Genomic DNA, 19,963 nt, shown 5'->3' on the forward strand with positions numbered 1-19,963 from the left:
TTTGGTTCCATCATGTTATCGACAGCACGTGAAGGCAGCGCAGCATTGCTTTACTTAACAGGGCTCAAGAAGTAGCCTCTCCAACAAAAGCTACGTGTGGAGAGTAAAACGTCATTTTAATGTTTGTACTGTTATGTATCCTCTCGTTTAGACCACTACGGCGTAACTTAAGGACTTTGTGTTATTTTCTCAAGCCCTCTTGTCAATGTAAATAGAGATAAACTTCCAGCTCAAATCTGGGAGGCAGCGAGCCAATGGAGAGCAGATTGCATGGATACAGATGAGGCACGATGCTAGCTGGCTAACAAGCTACTGAGGTAAGGGCAAAAACCAACGGTACAACTAGTAGTTTTGTTGAACTTACTTTGTATGCTTTTTACACAGTGAGTTTTTTGTACTGGTGAACACACTGTTCCTTTGAAAATGAGTATGTAGATAGTTAGAGGTCTGTTGAAAAGTTCATAGTTGGGTCGAGTTTCTAAACTTTGAGAAACTCCTCAAAGCTGAGGCCCAGCAGCTTCATGAAGCTGACTGAGCGGGTGGATGAAGAAATAACACAAAAATATCATAATGTCATCACTCAGAGGTAGTTTTGATACTTAATTCAAATGTTAAATTGATAGTTCCAAGTGGGATCAAGTATCATTTGACTGAAATGTGTAAATCCGCTTGACTTTACAAAGCTACACCATTAATTTATGCATCACAGGTGTAACATTGATGTAAACTACTGACACTGAAGATCTCCTCTTTTTTGTTAACATTTCAGGACACTTAACTCTGATTTTCCATCTTTAATCTCTTTCTACATATAATGATCCTGGATTTCCATAATAGTTTCTGACTTTTTTAGTGGATGTCAGTTTTGTGTTAGGGAACCCAGTTTCACAGGTGTGCCATAAAGTGTCAGACAAACAACAGCAACACACAGCTGACTGCACTGACCAGCAGAGAAGTTGTAGGAGTTCAACATCCTCTTTCATTAGAAAACGACAGCACTTTAAAGAAGGCATATGTGGGAGGAACAATGAGGTTACAGGGGTATTTTATGGTGTCTTTCATGGATTCACGCTCTGTATTATTATATGACAATACAGGTATTTAACTTAAACCTCCAGATCCATGCAGTTTTCCCATTAGTTAGTCTGTGATTTCTGTGAATTGAGACATATCCTCAGTCTGCACATTCCTGAGCAATGACCAGGGGGCAAAAGGACAGAAGTGGCTTAACCTTCGAAACCTCACTGACCTGAGGCTGGGACAGTCATTACACCCTCCTGCTGTGCAGCCTAACTTCGGTCAAACTCGTATAGCTTTATTTGGAATTCTAGCATGAGAGTATCCAGAAATACCACATGTGTCAGGTTAATGTACAAAACATCTAGAATATGTCATTTAATGTAATTTTATAGCCTTAAAAATAACTTCTTGGGTCTTTTGTTTGAGAGTTTCACAAAGTATGAACATTATATAGCTTCAGTGATTTAAGTACTATCAGACAGTGTGTACCATCTGATAAAACTGTTTCACAGAGGAGCTTTGGGTATAAAAGAGTCCCACACTGTGTGATGGTGTTGTTGATGTGTTTAGGCTTGTTCACTCTCAGCCACAGTCAAGGGCTTGGCCACAGTTTAGAATAGACCTTGATTTGCATGTTGGTGCACACACTTCTAATTCAGTAATCCACATCAGACACGCCACATCTGCACGCTTGCTCATTTAAGATACATATAGTATTTTTTCACCTCTTTATTATAGTCAATTAGAGCCTCTAGGCAACATGAAGCTTAAAGCCGGCTGCCGGCAGAGAGGTGGAAGGAGGAAATCCCGGCAGCTCCAAGAGCTGCTTTGTTTGCCTTTTAAAGCTTTAGGATTTGTAGTGCATTAGTGTAACTTTATAGCACTTTTTTAATGACACCACCTTGATTTAAACATCATTACAGCAAAATGATCCATCGGCACCTGGTGTAAAGAGCCAAGCTGCAAAATATTGAGGGATAATGTGTGAATCCCCTGGCAACTGATGGCTCTACTCACTGGCATTAGTAGTCTAGCCGTACACTTATAAAAGGACACAGGAATATGTAAAGAATTTGTTTTGCCAGCTGCTGTGTCGGCTACACAAAGGCCTCTCTCTGTCTCTGGTTTATATTAACTACCCATGACATCTACCAACTGGCTACTTTAACACTGGACAAATGTCTGTGTTGTACTTCAGTGTAGCGCAAAGTTGATTCAAAAGTCTTCTTCACCTGAAGCATGATGAACTTCACTGCACACTCGTAATTACAGTATTGAAAAAGGAACAATGTGAAAAAACTGTTTTCCTTCCAACTCTGAAGTGTCACACTTAAAATGTGTCTGAGGTTTTTCTTTCAGCTCCCTCTTGGGAAGGCTTTTGGCTTTAGAGTTTGTTTAACCTCTTAACAGTTAGTTTCCCATGATCAGAACAGAGATTATTTCTTATTTGCATGCTTGTCTTGTATCTGATTTGTTGTTATCAAACTTTGTTTGGTATGCATCCTGTTTACACAAGATGTGGCTACTGCTCTTTCATTTGGTTGACCTTACAGGAGCTGGTTGTTGATATATTTCTTTACACTTGCAGTCACATGCCAGTAACTTGGTACACTTAGCTAAAATGTGTGTAGTGTACTGCAATAAATCAAAAATGTTAGGTTTTTTAAAACTATTTGAGAAGGTGTCAATTTTATGATTATTTTGAAGGCTACATTTTGTGGAACTACATTGCATTATACAAAGTGGTGTTTTCTGTTATTTAGCCAGCCCTCAGTGATATAATTTGGCTCTACAGAATATTATAAACGCCTGTCAATATAATGCAATGTAGTTCAACAGCACCACAAAGTACACCCTTCCAAAGACATTACCATACAGCTGAAGACAGTTGTATTCATGCCTAATAAACTACCTGAGTGTATTCTGTTCTCATTTCTGTCCATTGTTTTAGTGAAGGAGCTTCAACAATTTCAACCAAGGAAGTTCAACATTTGAAAACCTTTTGGTTGTCATAACATAGGATGGTGACTCTGCAGTAAAACATTTCTGTGTTTTTTATGTACTTCAAATACACGTGCAATCAATCAATCTAGCTGATTTATTGGTCCAGTTTTAAAAGGACTGGCTGTTCTTTTGCTATAGGTTAGTGCGGTGGCAATACTATACGACATCTAAAATACTGACCATAACTCAGTAAAAGCTGCAATGATTAGTAGACTTTTTTGGATAATCATATGTTTCAGTAGTTTTTCAGGAAAAATGTCTTTGCTGGTTCTGGCTTCTTAAATGTGAGCTTGGCCAAAATTTGCTATTTGAAGACGTCACTTTGAGTTCTAAATGACTAAAAACAATGAAAAGTGAAAATTATAGATTCATTGATAATGAATATTGATAATAATATGTTTTATATATAATGTGTGTATGTATGTCTAACTGCATTGTCAGTGCCAAGCAGGAAGGCATGTGTAAAATCTGCCTGGTTCAAACCTAAATGTAGAATTCACAGAGCCAAATATCTGCTGCTTTCTCGGTGCCATGTCATTTGAGATCTGATTCTTGAGTGTCTGGGAATTGCTGGACCTTTTTCCAGGGTGTCTGTGCACTAACATTCCTGGAAAGCCAAAATGAATATTGAGATTCAGAATGAATGTGAGCCATGCAGTTACAGAGCAGGTGCTGCCTTTGGGTCTCTGTAAATCATTTGGACTATCCCACTGCCATGTGTTTCTCCCCTTTTTAGTGGAGGCAAAAATGGAAGGCCACAAAAGAGTCTTGTCACTGGTAGTCTGTAAGTGGGGAAGTTTAGAAGCTCTAATTGCAAATCTAAGCTAGTAAATCTGTAAGTTTGTAATTGGTTATCCCTTTTTTATTTTCCCTTTAAGCAACCAGGAGATGGCAGTAGAAATTCATTGACCAGATGTTTGATCTTTTTACTGTTAGTTTATTGTTGTCATTTTAAGAAAACTGAGGATGCAGTCCATTATTAAGTTTGTTCTGTAACCAGTGAGCAGGACTTGGGCTCTATATATTTGTGTCACAAGTTGACCCACCAAAAAAATATTGACTAATTTTAACCATGAATTAGACTCCGACAGCTAAAAACTGTTGGATACTAATATCATGTGGATAAATTGGCTGTGGTGATCTGCCATTGAATAATATTTAATTTTTTTATTAATCCGTTGAATACTTTGTCAGTTAATCATTTGGTTTATGAAATATAGGGACAATTGGTGAGGTCCTCAAATAGCATTATGATCTCAAAAGTCAGTTCACAACCCGAAGGTATTACATTTACGGTCATATAACATGAATTGAACCAGGAAATCTCCAGATCATTTTTGGCAATGTTTCTTTTTCTGATGATCAACAAATCATTTAATTGAATAATCATTTCAGGTCTAAACATCTGACATCATAACTAGGCCTGTCACAATAATGGACTCCGTGTATACGTCTTATTAAATTATACGCTTGTGTATTTAACCTTCATAATTTTTGCTGGCCTCGATATTACATGTTATGTTTACAGAAGAATGTCTCTAACATTTTAGCCATCATGATGCCAGAATAACTTGCAGGTTTCCTTCCTTTATTTGGCACAGCAGCTGAGGGTTTGTACATTATATTTATTGTTTTGGTTGTGTGATTTTTATTTTTTATTTTTTTCCAATTTGTTTTATTATTATCCTTTTTGGGGGGTGGGGGGATTGTTCTATTTATTTAGGATATTTTCTCATTTTTCACAGTGAAAATCCATATGAATTTATAGTTCATTGCACTTTGAAAGGCTGTCCAACAAAAGGTAGTTACCATGACAGGCCTAATAGCTTCAGTGATGTTGCTCATGTGTTTCTCCTTTGCCCTTCGTCTTTGTCATACTGTGTAATTTTTCATGGTGTATAAGTAATGAGACACATGTTTCACTCAGGCCTCTACTTGCCACAACCCATCTATTGAGACACTGATAAGATGCTTAAGTAAAGTGTAATTTCTCAGCATGTGTGTCATTGTTGTTGACACAGTTTCAGACAGGAGCTCTGAGTTATATGATACTGACTCAAGTGTTCAGCCCTCTGTGTATGTGGCCACTCCTCTTCAGCAGGCAGTGCTGTTTTAGTGGGCGAGTCTCTCATTCCTGTCCAGACTCCACTCAGCTCGGGTTTTGTGCATTTACATTCGAGTCGGGAATTTTGAGGGAAAGTCTCACTCCGTCGATTTTGACAGTATTTCTAAGTTTCTCATTAAGTAAGTAGATTTGTTTTCATTTGTTGTCAAATTGACAGTGTTTCATGCACTGTATGTCTTTTTTTTTTTTTTTTAATCTAGTGTCCTCTGGGTGACTTCGGATTAACGGCTGTCATTATGTCAATAGTATTTTTTAGTTAAAATTTCATATTTAGACATAAATACATTTACATGAACAGTGTCAGTGTGGTGTGCTTGTTTTGTCTGTGGTTCTTACACTGACACTTGGGGACAAATGCTTTCAGATATTGTACTGGATTTCCGAACAGTTTCTTTGCACCTTAAGGTCAGAAACAACTGCATGTGATTATTCTATTTCTCTAAATTCATTCCCAAAGAGATGCCAGTACCTATGTGTCTGTATTTGTGTTTGTGTGTACAGGTTAATTCAAAAAGACAAATTTGTCAGGAAATATAACACACAACAGAAATGTTTGACATAGATGAAGTGTATATACAATGAAACATTTACAAAAATGACTGTCAATATAATAGTTCAAATTGTACATTTTGAATGCCAGACACTGCGTTAAACTACTTGAGTAGTTTTTGTCTCCTCCCTTTAAAGCACTGTTCCAACCCTGTGCAGTGAACGGATGAGAGTCTACTGGTTTTTCAGGGGATTTTAGTTCAGTGTGAACTTTTGAGTGGGAAACTTAAAAAGCCAAAATACCCCAAGACATGTGAAAATCCCCACTTTTTAAAGTAAAGCATGCCTTTGAGTGTATTTTCAGGGGGGGTCTGTTCTGAAACACAAAGTCGATCTATGTGACTGAAATCAACAGAGCGCAACTATTTTAAAGATAAAGTCATTGTTTAGATAATTTATCAAGCAACAACTACCTAAATATGCCTGTTTTTTTCATCAAGTTCCAACCTGAGAAAAGAACAAACATGTTGTAATAATGCCCTATCTTGTAATGCTAAAGAAAGTGAGAAAAGAATTCCTGGATCCATCTCTTTATCTTGATCCACACTAAAAAGAAGAATGGGGTCCATTCTGGGCAGAGACGCATCCTCCATCCAAGTTTCATGAAAATCCATTCAGTAGTTTTTCTGTAATCCTGCTGATTTTTATCTGTGAGTCGGGGGGGTGAATGCTCCAGTCACAGTCATATGAGCAGTATGGAGGATGTGTCATGTTCTTGTCATGTTCAGGATGACAATAGGACACATTTTATGGATCCTTTTATTGCTGAATGTCAACATGTGGCTGGAACGTACTTACATTCAAAACAACTCATGTATGTCGAAGCTCATGACTTCATCTCATCTGGTTGTTCCTCAAAACAGTGACTGCTGGGAAGCCTCCTATGGTTAGCTTCCCATGTGTGTTGGTATGCAGCCACTGTTACATTCCTGTATTCACCTAGTTAATGATCTAACCAACAAGTGTCACAATTGTATCTGGCACCAGCTGAATATGTGGCTCATGTGTCCTGAGCTTCTTATCTGAAGGAATGAGATAATTCCGCCGATCATATGACATCAGAGACTTACAAACAGGCAGTCAGAGGAAACACCCTAGACTTCGCGTATGTGTGCTCACGCTGTGTGAGACTATGACTACACCTGACTGTAGGGTCAAGAAGGCAAGTCACACCTGAATCAGTCAAGCTACAGGCCATTGAGTAATGGGAGGTCTTTGTAATGCTTTGTTAAAGCTCTTTGGCTTTTGGATTCAGTCTACTCATTGTTTTGTTTGTAGCCTAGTGACTAGTTGCTTATAATCGTAAATTAATTTCATAGTTTTATTTTTGTTCCCCTGAACCTGAATGAACTCCATGATGCTGCAGGCTGAGCTAAATTGTTAATACGAACAGTGTTATGTCAGTTCACTCACTGACATTATGTTGAAATGTTTGCTTTTCTTTCTGAAATTGGCTTTTTTGTTTTTGCCTTTTCGTTAAAAAAGACCTCGCCACAAATGAGTCCTGATTTTTAAGCAAATTCAGGTTGATATGGAAGTGAAAAAGCTTGAAAATAGCAACGCATGCTAAACTTGAGGTTATTCCTTCTAGGAAATGGTGAGCATCGACATTATCCACTGAAGAACACACACAGGAATCTACTGATATGGAGGGCAACGGAGAGATCAGTGACACTGATAGCGGCATCATCCTTCATTCAGGTAAAACATTTCTAATATCACTTCAACATCAGTTGTATCAGCAGAACTGTCAGAGTCACAAACATTTTTGTAGGAACTTAAGCCTCTCCATGGGGTGTTCACCAGTGCCACTGCAACATTAATACATTTGATGGTCAAGGCTACATTTAGAAATGATCCTCTTATCATTTCTCTCAGGGTATAACAGCTTACAGGACCACATGTGCATCATCATGAATGAAGTAATTTAGTGCATTGATTGTTTAAAATTTGTACAGAGCTTTCCAGCCAATGCTGAAGTGCCTTAAACCAGCTTTCTTTCTAATGAACAGCAGGGGTCAACTGATGGTTTCAAAAAGAACTCCGATTGTATGTAAGCTAATGAGAAAATTATTTTTCTCCTCACTTGATTAATTACCTCAGCAAACGGGGTCCTAATGATTTTATGGTCACTTCTGGCTAGAAGTCCACAAACTATTGGGTTTTCAGGTTTGGTGTAAGACTGGTGCTGACTCTTACAAATCTATGTCAGCAACAGTGGCCGGCATCTCGAGTCCTGAAATTAGAAGAAAATAAATGAGTCTGAGGGACACCGGGGCACTGAATTTCTTTAACTAATTCGAATTAGGATGAAAATAAGGGTTGCCTCATTTCAGAAGTTTAATTTCAAACGATTGTCTGTCAAAATGTTCTTTACTTGAAATCAACACTGAAAAGTTTGTGTGAGACTTTCTCCCTTGATGTAAATTACAACCTGATTTAAGAAGCAAAGCACCAAGCTCTTTTCGCCCATAGACTCTTGCTGGAGGCCCAAATCAATGTTGAAACTAAGTACACAGCTTAGTCCAACCCTTGGTAATCTTATCTCAGCACCTGCTTTCAACTGACCTCAAACAGAAGACCAAAAGTAGCTCAATTAACTTCAGTGAAAACACGCATTATGTTATCATGTTGTTATTGTGTATGACTGAAGAAAGTTAGTGACCACAGAACCTTGAGTGAGCATGTTAGATGGTCAGTACCTTAAGTTAAAACATTTATGAAAACACATCTTTGTCAAGTAAAAATACATTTAACTTCTCCCTATTTTTTATACTATTGTTAAATTCAGACCCTTATTGTAACATAAACCCTCTCCTGGCAAAGTTTGACCTTTTATTGTGAGATCATTATTGAATCAGTCACAGTTGGACTTTCCCAGTATCTAGCAAAATCAGAGAATAAATGCAATAATAGCAGATTATGTGGCATTAAGAACTACTGCTGTAGTTCTCATGGCAGCAGATGTCTCAGTGAGGTCCTCAATAGAAATTAAATATGTTCTAAAATCAACTCCCCACTTCAGCATGCACCAAACTTAATTTGTTTTCTGTAGTATTTCCAGCCAGTTGAAAACAAGTTCAAGTCATCTACTTTATTAAAGAAAACAGGTTGTCATGTGAAAACTCAGTCACTGTATCGTGCACAACATGGTGAATATTATGCAAATGATCCAGATCAAGAATGCTTCACAGATTGAGCCATGCACTCCTATCACAGTGGTTTAAAGTGTGTGTGTTCTCATTTACAGCAGAGATTATAGTTTTTATGCCTGGTGTATGGGGTGGATCAAGGGATTATATTTTTATTCTAGCAGGCTGTAATAGAGAGCATTATTAGATATGGGGTAGCAGGATGGTATGGCAGTCTGCACAATTATAAACCAAGTTTGCTTGCCTGATATAGGCTGCCATGAAGGTTATGTGGAGGGACAAACCCTAGTCCCTCCACTCAATATATGAACAGTCTGTTCTCAGCATTTACTCAGTTAACTTTATTTTCAGTTGTTTTCTAAATATCGACTGCCAGGCTCCTTAAATTCTAACCCTACAATCAGCCCTGAAAAAAAAGTATTTATATTGGTTGATCCGTCAAATGATTCATCGATTTAACAGGTGCAAAGCAAGTAAATTTGTTGCTCTTTGTATTTTGTGATTCAATTCATTTTTGGGTAATGCCACAGTCAACTTGATTAAAGGTGGTCAAACTTTGGTGGTCTACATTATTCCCTTAGTTCCATATATTAATGATACCACAGCATTAACAGCAAACTTTGGCAGGCTTGTTTCTGCCTCACCCAGCAGTGTCTACTGATTAGTTCTGGCCTTTCTGACATTCCTTGCGCCTTAATTGAGCCACGTGATGTCTGCTCTATACAATGAAAAAGTGTCAACCTACAAAGAATAGAGGGATTGTCACTCGCGGAAGAGGAATTCTTTAGCCTATTGTAGTGCTGTCACACTTCTTTCCTGTTGCTCCTCGACATTTGTAAATACCTGCAGGGACCCTGTTAATAATCTCTGAAGGTATGTGGCCCTCAGTGCATTTTGCCTGAAGCCACTCCCACAGCTCTGAGTCTAATCTTAATGTCATTAGTCACCAAGGCTGCAGACAGCACCCGTCCAACATTCACACTTTGTTTATAGTTTCGAAGATCTTGCCACTAGTCTGCATGCCAGTAATGACAACAATGATAACAAACAAAAGGTATGTTCTGTTGAATGTCGCCATTGTGTTGTGTATAGTGGCCTCAAGAGTTTATCTGATGCACTATAATGAGTGAATTTTGTACTGAAAAAAAGTACAGGCAGCATGGTATGAGCATGCCAGAATCCATAAAAAGGCAGCGGAAAACCCAAATAAAAAAGCAAACAAACAACAAACATGAAAGACTTGATTTTTTAACATCTACATGTTATTCTGATGTTTAGAATATTAACAAATACTGTTGTAGCAGATTATATTTACTGTGATAAAATACAATGATGTTAATAGATTTCAAATGATCCCATTCTTCTGTGTGTTTGATTAGCTTTGTTTTCATTGTGGCTGTCCTTTTTCAAATACATGTTTGTTCACACATTATGTTCATTATGTTTGCTGAGTTGCCAAATTATACTAAAAAACCTTTCAGCATAATGCAAGTCAATCAAAGGCTACCAAAAACACCAGTCTGCATGTCCACAGAGTTGAGTCAACATCACTGGGACGACTGTCAACAAAAACTGAACATGATAAGCTCCATAAAAGGGCTACTGTATTGGACTGCGAGTTTCAGCTAGGTGTGACCACAGAACTGACAAATGTATACATGCTTTTGTATCCAACACTTTTGTCAATTAATTAAGAGAAACTAAAACTATGAAAATCATACTATCATAATTAATGTACTTCCTTGCTTGGTAAATAAATTATTAAAGTCAGTTATCAAGTGAAGATTATTTTTAGAAATATTGGGTTCCAAGGATTTCCTTTGTCTTCCATTATCAGATTAACTACTGCAAGTTTTTATTTTTTTTTTTTTTTATTTATTCATTTATTTTTTTTTACAGTGTTTAGATCAGGCTAAAAAATATGTTGAAAGTATAAAAGGTACCTCTCATGTTTTTAGATTTCACTTTAATTGCCAAGGTGATATTGAAAGTAATCATTAGTTGAAGTCCCCATTCACTTTTACTGGTGCCACAACTTTAAGATTTGACTTTACTTGGGAAGTTCTTTCTTACTTATGGTCACGTGTTAGCACTGAATAACAAACGTCAGCCACACTTCAGTCACATATTAATCTCACAAGTCTATACACTTCTTTCCTGTTGTGTTACAGGCTCTGACAGCCCAACGACACACACAAAGGATGTGACCACACACACACGAGCCATGAAGCTCAAACACCAGGATCTTCAGCACCGACTGGAGCGCTGCTTACTGGAGCTGAAGAAACTGTGCATCAGAGAAGCTGTAAGTAATCTGCAAATTTACAGGCCAACAGTTGAACACATTTAGACTGAAACAGTCACAGAATAAATGAGTCAAGTAATCATGATAATCTCAGATCATTAAATCTACATAAAGGTGTTGGCAAACCTAGACAAAGTAAAACAATAGCAGACGATTGTTACGTAATTTAGCGAGCTGTGACAGTGTCCTCGCCGTGTTTCACATGATTCAACACCTGTTATAAAAGATTAGATAGGTGGGGTTGCTCTGTGCAGGCAGGATGCTTGATGACGCATGTTACTACAGGTTAACAAGTAACCGGTAAGAACGGACATTTCTGAGATGTGTTCGGCCATGTTCACACTTTTTGTTTTGAACTGGTAGTTCAATGCGAGTTTACAGGAAAATTACAAATCGCAATTTCCTAATGTCCATATAAGACTGGGGTTTTCTATTCAGATTTTCCGTTTTTTTTTTGTTTGTGTGTATTTCAAAAACACTGATTTGTGTATGTGGAATTCCAAAAAGCTCAGGCATTTTCAACTTATCTGCATGATGTATTTTTCAGAGTTGTCTGCATTAGCTTGACCTTAATGTCACAGTGGTTTACTTCACTAAGAGGAAACAAAAGGCCTTTTAATCCACCCTCCCTTCCTTTGTGACATTATTATTTTTGCTCTTACCACTGAGCAGTAAACAAACATCCTCTTTTTCCTTTCAGACACATTGCATAGTGAAATTAGACCTCACATTGTGGCTGCAATAAGGTTTGTTCAATGTATCATCATAGCGTTTGAAGAGGTATTGTGGTGGCCAGAGCAATTTTCCCATAGCAGCCTGGTTTTCAATCCAGCATGACCACGTCACGCTTCCATTCTCGATCTGTTCTGCCTCTTTCTCTCTTCACTGTAAATTATTAGGTGAATCACATGCAACATGAAGTCATTTCGACACTGGACACATATTCCGTCAGGAGTACCTCTGCCTTGCGTCGGTGCTCCAGGGTAAAATCCCAGGACAGATCATTTTTTCCTGCTGACACTCAGGCAGGGTGCTCCTGTTGGGACATGCTTAGGTGAACTAATGGCAGGCATGATGCCTCTCCCTTCTCACAGTGACAAAAGAACAACTAATCTTATTGGCCACACTTCAGTTTTTGTCTGTCTCGCAGAGGTGGCTGGCAAACAGTGACTCAAAGTAACAGCGTTTTTATGACTGTTGCTTAAATGAAGTCAGTAACGGTGCATTGGTTTGGACACAGATACTCAACACAGAGAGAAAGTGATACCCAGAGAATGTGTTTTGAAAGGAAATCTCGGCAAACACAGAATTGAGCAACAGATTCCTTGAACCTATATGCCTCAACATGCAGGGAGAGCAGACGAAGATACCTCATTTCAAAACTGGCATGGACATGGCTGAATAAACCCCCTGAAGAGATGTGTGTGTGTATGTGTATTTATTTGAACAACTAAACCAAAAGGATTTATTAGCATTTAAAAAGATGTCTTTATTTCGATAAAAGTATTTACCCAGTCAGGTTCTGTCCTCAGAAAAAAAACTTTTAGTCATGTTCAAAAGTTGCTTTGTAGGCAGTTGGATTTGTGATGTTGTCTGTGTTGTTTAGGAGTTGACAGGCCGGCTCCCAGATGATTACCCTCTACTACCTGGAGAGAAGCCTCCGCAGATTCGCAGACGCATTGGAGCTGCGTTCAAACTTGACGAACAAAACATCCCTCGAGGAGCAGAGGTATAAGCAGCATCCATACACTGCAAGACTGAATAAAGTCTTTTTTTAAATAAACCTTCAAAAATCGCACTTTTTTTAACTTTTACAGGAGTCAAAAATGAGTTTGGTGGATGCTGAGTTATCGCTTCAGATGAAGATATTCGAGGCAGCACGCAAGCTCTGTGACGAAGATCACCCGAGTAAGGCTGTCAGAAAGAGCCGCATACAGCAGTGCAAGAGAGAGGAGAAAAAACTCAAACGGCTACAAGAGACAGCTTTTCAGCTGCGACTGGAGCATGGTCGATCATCACCACTCCCTGCTTTTAATATTGCTCAACACGGTGAGGATAGCTTGACGTCATATCCCTTCGATAATCATCTTGCAAGGAATCCATTAATTGTCTCTTCATAACTCGAGTTTGATGAGTTTGTGTTTGGTTCAATATTTCACAGAAATATGAAAGAGTTTTGTCTGTTTTTGTCTCTCAGATCTGGGTACATCTGATGACAGCTCTCTGTCTGATTCTGTAGTGCAAGATGAAGGTAAGACCCAGTTTCTAGAAGTGGAAAAGCTTTTTTTAAACTCAAGAGTTGATGAGAGTAAGAGCAAGACCAACTTGAAAGAAAGCAGTGTCCAGAAGTCCTTGAAGTTTTTATGTTGAATCATGTAGTGCTCATGGTTTCTCTTGATAAAAGATTAAGAAAGGAGTATATTGAGGAGATGAATGTACAGCAATACTAATTGCACTACATATACACTACATCATTTCTTCTTTTCTCTAGAAGTGACGAGCCAGTCATCACAGCTGTCTTCAGGTGTCCCCTATCCGGGCGAGAGCGATTCTTCCCAGCCTCCTTCTGTGTCCTCACAGTCTTTCGTAGATGGCGCCTACGTGTCTCCGCTTGTGGCTCCACAGTCACTGCCACTGACCCCAATCCAATCTCCCCATCCAAGCCTCGACTCTAGCCTGAGTTTAACGTCAAACCCTGCATATGACGCTCCTCCCATTGAACACTCCCCATGGTCGGAGTCCAGCCTTGACCAACCTTACCAGAAAAGCAAGAAGTCTCGCTCCTCCTCACGCAAGAAGAGGTAAAAAAAAAAACTATCCATCATGGCCCCTTTCCTGATAATCAAGTTCTTTGAAAAGTATTTGTTTGTGGTGCTTGGATTGTAGTAAATGTGTGAAGTGCAGATTGTGGCTACAACGAGTATTAACAAACTTGTGAGTAAAATAGTCCTGGAAACGTATGGGGAAAACTAGTTGATTGAAGGGAATAATTCATGTTCCACTTTTGCCTTAAACGAAACATTGTGCCCCCTCATGCTGGAAAAAAACGTATTGGTGTACTTGGACTGTTTTGCAGTTTATTGTTGTTTGCTGATCTGATGATGGCATTGAAAAGGATTGCAACACTTTTTCTTTACAGTAATGATAAGGGATTTCTAGTGCAAACCCTCTCGTTCCTGCACTGTATTACAAAACAGATGTCAGTGATGTTCATGAATGTGCAACACTGCCATCTGCTTTTGCACTGGTGCTACAGCGGTTAACGGAAGAGCCAACACCCGACCATAAATCCTTCTGATTGATGATGACACCTTGACGCAGAAGCTGAATTCTGGCTTTACTATCCAGTAGTCAATTGCTGTAATAAAATCTCCATCCTACGATAATGTCTATCCCTTGTTCTCAGTGTAATGGATTTATGTTGCACATTTACATGCAGTAACTCCTGTAAAACAAAACAAAACATAACTTTGTGCTGCTGTTTTTGTGTGTTCAGTAGTCCAGCTAAAAGTGAATTGCTGCCACCGTTGGAAGCTTGCTTAGCACAAGCTGCCCTGCCAGTGCAGCTTTCCCATCTGAAGCTGAGCCGTGCCCAGTCGAGCAGCACTCCCTCCACACCAGAGATGCGTGTGCACAGACAACTGTCCCTCAGGTAGCCACACCTAAAATAGATCTGCGTTTAGGGTTGGGAATCTCTATTCACCGCGTGATTCGATTCAATTCCAGCTCAAATCTGGATTATCGATTTCCATACATGATTTATTTTTACTCACCGTGTGACTTCTTACTTCTTTGAAAACTGTATTTATAATGATCCATAATTAAAATTGGCATGGATCCACTGGATGGATTTTACTCCATTAGTTTACTCACACTCAACCTTCCTTACCAAAACTGGGTGAAGGAGCCAAGATGGCATCTGTGTAAAACTGTTGTCCTGACTTCTCTAAGAAAATCAGATTCAGCTCTACGGATTTAATGTTGAAGAATCCTAAATGAAGGCTCTTATGCATTTCTGAGTGGCACATGTTTACGTCTGTTATGTTTTACCATCCAATTGATTCAGCCACAAGGAACATACAGGCCGGTCTTACAAAATGGTTTCAGATGATCGTAATGTTATGAATTGGCCCTTAAATTTCTGATTGCCGACTTGGCTGCGTCGAGATAATGATTCATGAGAGAATTGAGATGCATTAAAGGAATGAATTTTTCTCCCACTACTATCTGCAGTAATGTATGTCAGTAGCACTCCCACATTGTGCCTTTAATTAGCTGCAAATCACATGCATATCATTCACATTCACACATGAAATAAATTGTAAAAAGCCATGGTCTGTGAGATGTACATATTTAAAAATTGAGTTTGTTTGTATGCCAAATAGCCATGCTAATGGACTTTCTAACAGCATATCTTGTGTGTTTACAAAGGTTATCCAACCCTGAATCTCCATTTGAAAAGGACCGTGGTCGCACCAGAGGTCCAAGGAGGCGGCTGACAGAATACGCAATAACTCTACCAGAGACTCCATCCCCCGGGGTCGGCTATGTAAACCATGCTAGCTCTGAGGATAGCAACTCTGAACACTCGTTTACATCTTATAACAGCTCACCGTGTCAGGAGTTGCCCTCTGATTTTCCCAAACAATATCAGTCTGCATTCCCACACTCTGGCCCAGTTGGCAGCTATGGACCACAAGCCTTCCCACGGACTACTGGCTTCTACCATAATCCCAGGCACCAGTCAAGCCCAGGTTTCCACAAAGCCTATTATAATGAAGAAATGGTCTACCCACCTGATTTGGACTTGGCACGGAGCTATTACGCCCAGCACATTCCCTCTCCTTCCAACAGATATGAGTATTGGTATCAAGATGTCGCAGTACCACACCAGAGAGTGCAGAAGCCTCCTGATATGAGAGTCTCGCCCTCCCCAGCTCAGTGGGACAATCCGCTCTACCGCTCCAGTGGTCTCTCACAACAAGTGGTCAATGAGCAGCTTAAGTCATGGCATCGCCGCAGTCAACTCAAAGTGCCCAGGTCCCATTCTCTTGACAGACAGGGAGCAGTTAGAGTCAAAAACATGTCAGCTCGGGAGTCAACTGGCTACCAGACTCAGAGGTACCATGAACAGGTAAGCAGACAATTATTTCCCTGTAACAATTGGCATTACTAAAGTTTGTCAATGAAAACCACTGCAAAAAATCACTGACTTATTTGATTATTAATGGCATTAAATTGTTTTTACTGCGAGATTGATTTTGTCATTGCAGTGACTTCTGACTTGACTGAATTAATGTAATAACACATGGAAATATCAACTTGTTTCATGCCAAACCCCCTGGAAAAGAAAGAAAATTTGGATCACATAGTATTTGTTTTATACCTTTTGATTGACCTGATAAATGGATTTATTTGATAATGTGTTGGTTTTATTCATGTAGCCACATCAGCAGACACCAAAACACAGCGGCAAAAACTAAAGTCAGCCCTCATTTATTCTGTTGAGGATATTTACCATGTTTTTCCAAAAGCACAAGAGAAATAGCTATTTTAAACTAGTTGTTATTTGACGTGATAAAAGTGTAATCAAATAAAATAAATTAAGAAATGACGAACATGTTTTATACAGTGTTCAGCAGGAAAATGATTGCCAACTACTGTATCTTTTGGAGATTCCTTGTTAAAATCATTCAGATAATATATTTAGATTTCTGTGTAATTGCCTTAAGTTATTCAGGCACCCAGACAGCTTGGCCTAATTTTATCCAGTTCTTAAATGCAAGCACATCTGTTGAAGTCAACTGATTTACTGTTTGTTTCATTTTCTACAATATTTACAAACTGTTGAATATACTAGGAGCTGTGTAGGTAATTGACTTAATTTGGACGCTACAGATGTATATAAAACTAATCACCAGAATAATTTGCATATGACCAAATTAAGTGTATGTCACTTTTTGCCATTACATCTTTATCATGATTCTAAAAGTGTGGTTGTATTTTTTTGTTGCTTTTTTTTTGTGTTGCTAATGCAGGGTATCCAGAAACGGGCTCCTCAAAGAGCTGCAGATGACACTCAAGGGAACTGGGTTATAGATGACGGCTCTCATTATGTAAGTCAAGTGTAAACCTGACCAGGCTACCTGAACTTGGACCACAAACTGAACATATTAACTCAGAAGCTGCAGCTGTTTTTATCCCAATTAACCAAAGTGAAGTAGTCAGAAAATCAGGACAGATCAACTGTTTCATGGATGTAAACATCTTCCTGTTTACTTACTTGGATGTGTTTAGATATATAGAGGGAGGATGAAAAAACTAGAACCTCTTTCAATGTAAGGCAGAACAATTACAAAAATGTCATCCTCCAAAGTTACTATAAAGTCATATAAAACACTTACTGTCATAGTGGATCTGATTGCAGAGCAGTTGTATTTGGAATAGCTGTTGTTTTTGTTTGTTGTACTGACAGTTAGAAATGTTATGGATTGAAACACGCTACATGCTGTTTATCATTGAGTGCTGTTTTAAAATGCCACTTTTGTTTGCAAATGAGATGTCTAAACTGATTATTAAGTCTCCCAAAAAATAGATATTATCATCATCACAGAGTTTCTGTGTCATTAAATACAGGGTTATTTTTTTATATGTGGAGCAGTTGTATAAGACATGTAATTAGCAGTAGAGTCTTTAAAGATAGCAGAAGCTGTAACACAGAAATGTCCACCACCATTGCACATTATACTTCGCTTGTTGAACATGTTAATGTTCTTAATATAACTTTCCTCATGTTGCTAACAATTAGGCCATTGTTGAAGTTAATCTTCAGATGACTAAAGCTGTCAGGTGGATTGTTGTAGGTACTTAATCATACAAATAATGCTGCATTTGATGTAGCTATCTGTAGCCAACACTCCTAAATAATGAAATTTTGATTGTGTACTTTTTAACAGTTTTGTAGTTGAGGATAAGAGCTCCTTTTCTCTAAGCTGTTTGAAGGAAATGGTTTAATTGTAATATAATGTAAATGAGCAAAACACTCTTTTTTAACTACATTTTGTGTAAAATGTTGCCTTGATTGAGTCACTATGTTATTAACTTGAGCTGCTTAGATGTAAGATTTATCAAATGTGTCTTTTTATAGTTACTTGTGTCTGTGGCTGCTCCAGTTCACTTGAATTACTAAAACAATTAAACCAGCTGAGACTAGATATTAACTCACTCACATGATGCTTATAAAATAGTAAATTAGTTAAAAATAGTGAGTGTTGATGCTTGGCAGCTATTACTGTGTCAGATTGAAATGTAAATGTCCTGAGCTTTAACAGAGTCTTTCTGTGTTGGGACAGCAGATCACTCGACATAAATCTTTTATTTCAAACCAATACCATTTTAACCATTGATGTGAACTGTAAACAAAACATCGCCAATATGTGATTCACAAGCTTTTGATGGTAGACCATTTGAGGAATATTCCACTACAGCTACACACTGCCTGATCTCTCACAGTGATCTATTTGATGTGTTTAATTTATTGTGATTTGCACCAGCGAACTCTTAGAAAGTCCGACTTGAAATAAAAGAAGACACAGTCCTGAGTTTGGAAAATCCTGCAGCAGTAATGACTGTGTCTAGTTGCGTGTGTGTGTATATATATTTTTTATATATATATATATATATATATATATATATATATATATATATAAGAACAACCACAATCATGTTACCCTGTGTGCCTCCTTTTTTACTGTCTTTTGTATTTATCAATTAAAGTAGTTTAAGTGAATCTAATAATAATGTGTTCTGTTGCTGTTTAAAAAAAATCTGTGAAAGTGTTTTCCCTGTGGAAGAAAATAAAGAGTATTGTTTGCATAGTGTTGAGTTTCCTTTACTCATATTGTGTGCCTTTATTCTAAGCACCTGTATAGGCCTTTTTAGACTTTTCACTGGAGAAAATGGTCAAGTGTAAATTAGGAATAAAGTAAAGTTAACAATGGCTGAATTACATTCAGCTGTTTCAGTTTCAGGAACCTGTTGTGTGTGCTGGCTAACTGTCACACTGTCATGTCCTACTGGGTCACTTGTATAAATCAGCCATCATTAATGTGATGAGCAACACATGTCAAAAATGTCTGCTGTAAAAAGGGCCCTTTGATTATGCTCCATTTTGAGGGTGTAGTCTAGTGTACCCGGTTTTGCAGTGTGTGCACTCGGGTGTGTACTCAATAATGGTTATTATGCATAAAAGAAATTGCTTAATGGAAATAAGTAGCAATTAGTTACATAATGTGGTGTTCTGGGGATGCTTTTACTACTGTTACCAGATTGATGCAATGAATGATTTAAACTTCAGACACACTGAAGTCAATATTGTATTTAAAAATTTAATATGTCAGTCATTAATGGTAAGGTCACTTTTTAGAGGTCCTATTTGTATTCCCATGGATGGGATAAATGGATGGAGGCTGGCCTGGCCTTCAATCCCAAGGAGTCAGTATAGGATGGGTTGGGAATGTGACAAAAAAATCCACTTTTCTTACTAATGAAAAAAAAAATCTTTATGAGTGTTACATCTCAGAGACATAACATAATGCCATTAATGGTTAAGATGTGAGCATCCCAATGGTTTCTGAAAAAACTTGTAAGGGAAGTTTATTATCAAAGTGGTCACAGCCAGAATAGAGGCTCTCTTTCTCTGTGTTGTTGATCCCTATTTAAGTCCCTTTTGCTTATTGTAACTGTCACCATAAATTATATCACTAGTTATTTACTGCATTGAAGGCTTACAATTTATAATATTTATGA

General features: G+C 38.2%; 1 protein-coding gene across 3 annotated transcripts; it reads left to right on the plus strand.

Moving 5' to 3' along the window:
- Positions 1-4: 4 nt before the first annotated feature.
- On the plus strand, positions 5-19,030 carry inavab (innate immunity activator b). Of its 3 annotated transcripts, none has more exons than XM_037102094.1 (10): positions 5-317; positions 7,290-7,399; positions 11,022-11,155; positions 12,762-12,884; positions 12,973-13,204; positions 13,353-13,406; positions 13,647-13,956; positions 14,655-14,807; positions 15,587-16,289; positions 17,194-19,030. In XM_037102094.1, the coding sequence occupies exons 2-10, from the start codon at positions 7,345-7,347 to the stop codon at positions 17,284-17,286; spliced, it is 1,857 nt and encodes a 618-aa protein (XP_036957989.1). In that variant the 5' UTR covers positions 5-317; positions 7,290-7,344; the 3' UTR covers positions 17,287-19,030. The 3 variants fall into 3 exon arrangements, with proteins under 3 accessions (XP_036957989.1, XP_036957987.1, XP_036957988.1); XM_037102092.1 differs by having other exon boundaries at positions 6-317; positions 14,652-14,807; XM_037102093.1 differs by lacking the exon at positions 5-317 and adding an exon at positions 5,163-5,268 and having other exon boundaries at positions 14,652-14,807.
- The last annotated feature ends 933 nt before the right edge of the window (positions 19,031-19,963 follow it).

The sequence above is a fragment of the Acanthopagrus latus genome, chromosome 6 (assembly GCF_904848185.1).
Source record: "Acanthopagrus latus isolate v.2019 chromosome 6, fAcaLat1.1, whole genome shotgun sequence".
Lineage (NCBI taxonomy): Eukaryota > Metazoa > Chordata > Actinopteri > Spariformes > Sparidae > Acanthopagrus > Acanthopagrus latus.

Bases quoted from the DNA above. Each gene is read 5' to 3' on its own strand.
- inavab (XM_037102092.1), top strand. From the start codon at position 7,345: ATGGAGGGCAACGGAGAGATCAGTGACACTGATAGCGGCATCATCCTT. The intron at 11,156-12,761 runs GTAAGTAATCTG...TGTGTTGTTTAG, and splicing joins AACTGTGCATCAGAGAAGCT to GAGTTGACAGGCCGGCTCCC. The intron at 14,808-15,586 runs GTAGCCACACCT...GTGTTTACAAAG, and splicing joins CACAGACAACTGTCCCTCAG to GTTATCCAACCCTGAATCTC.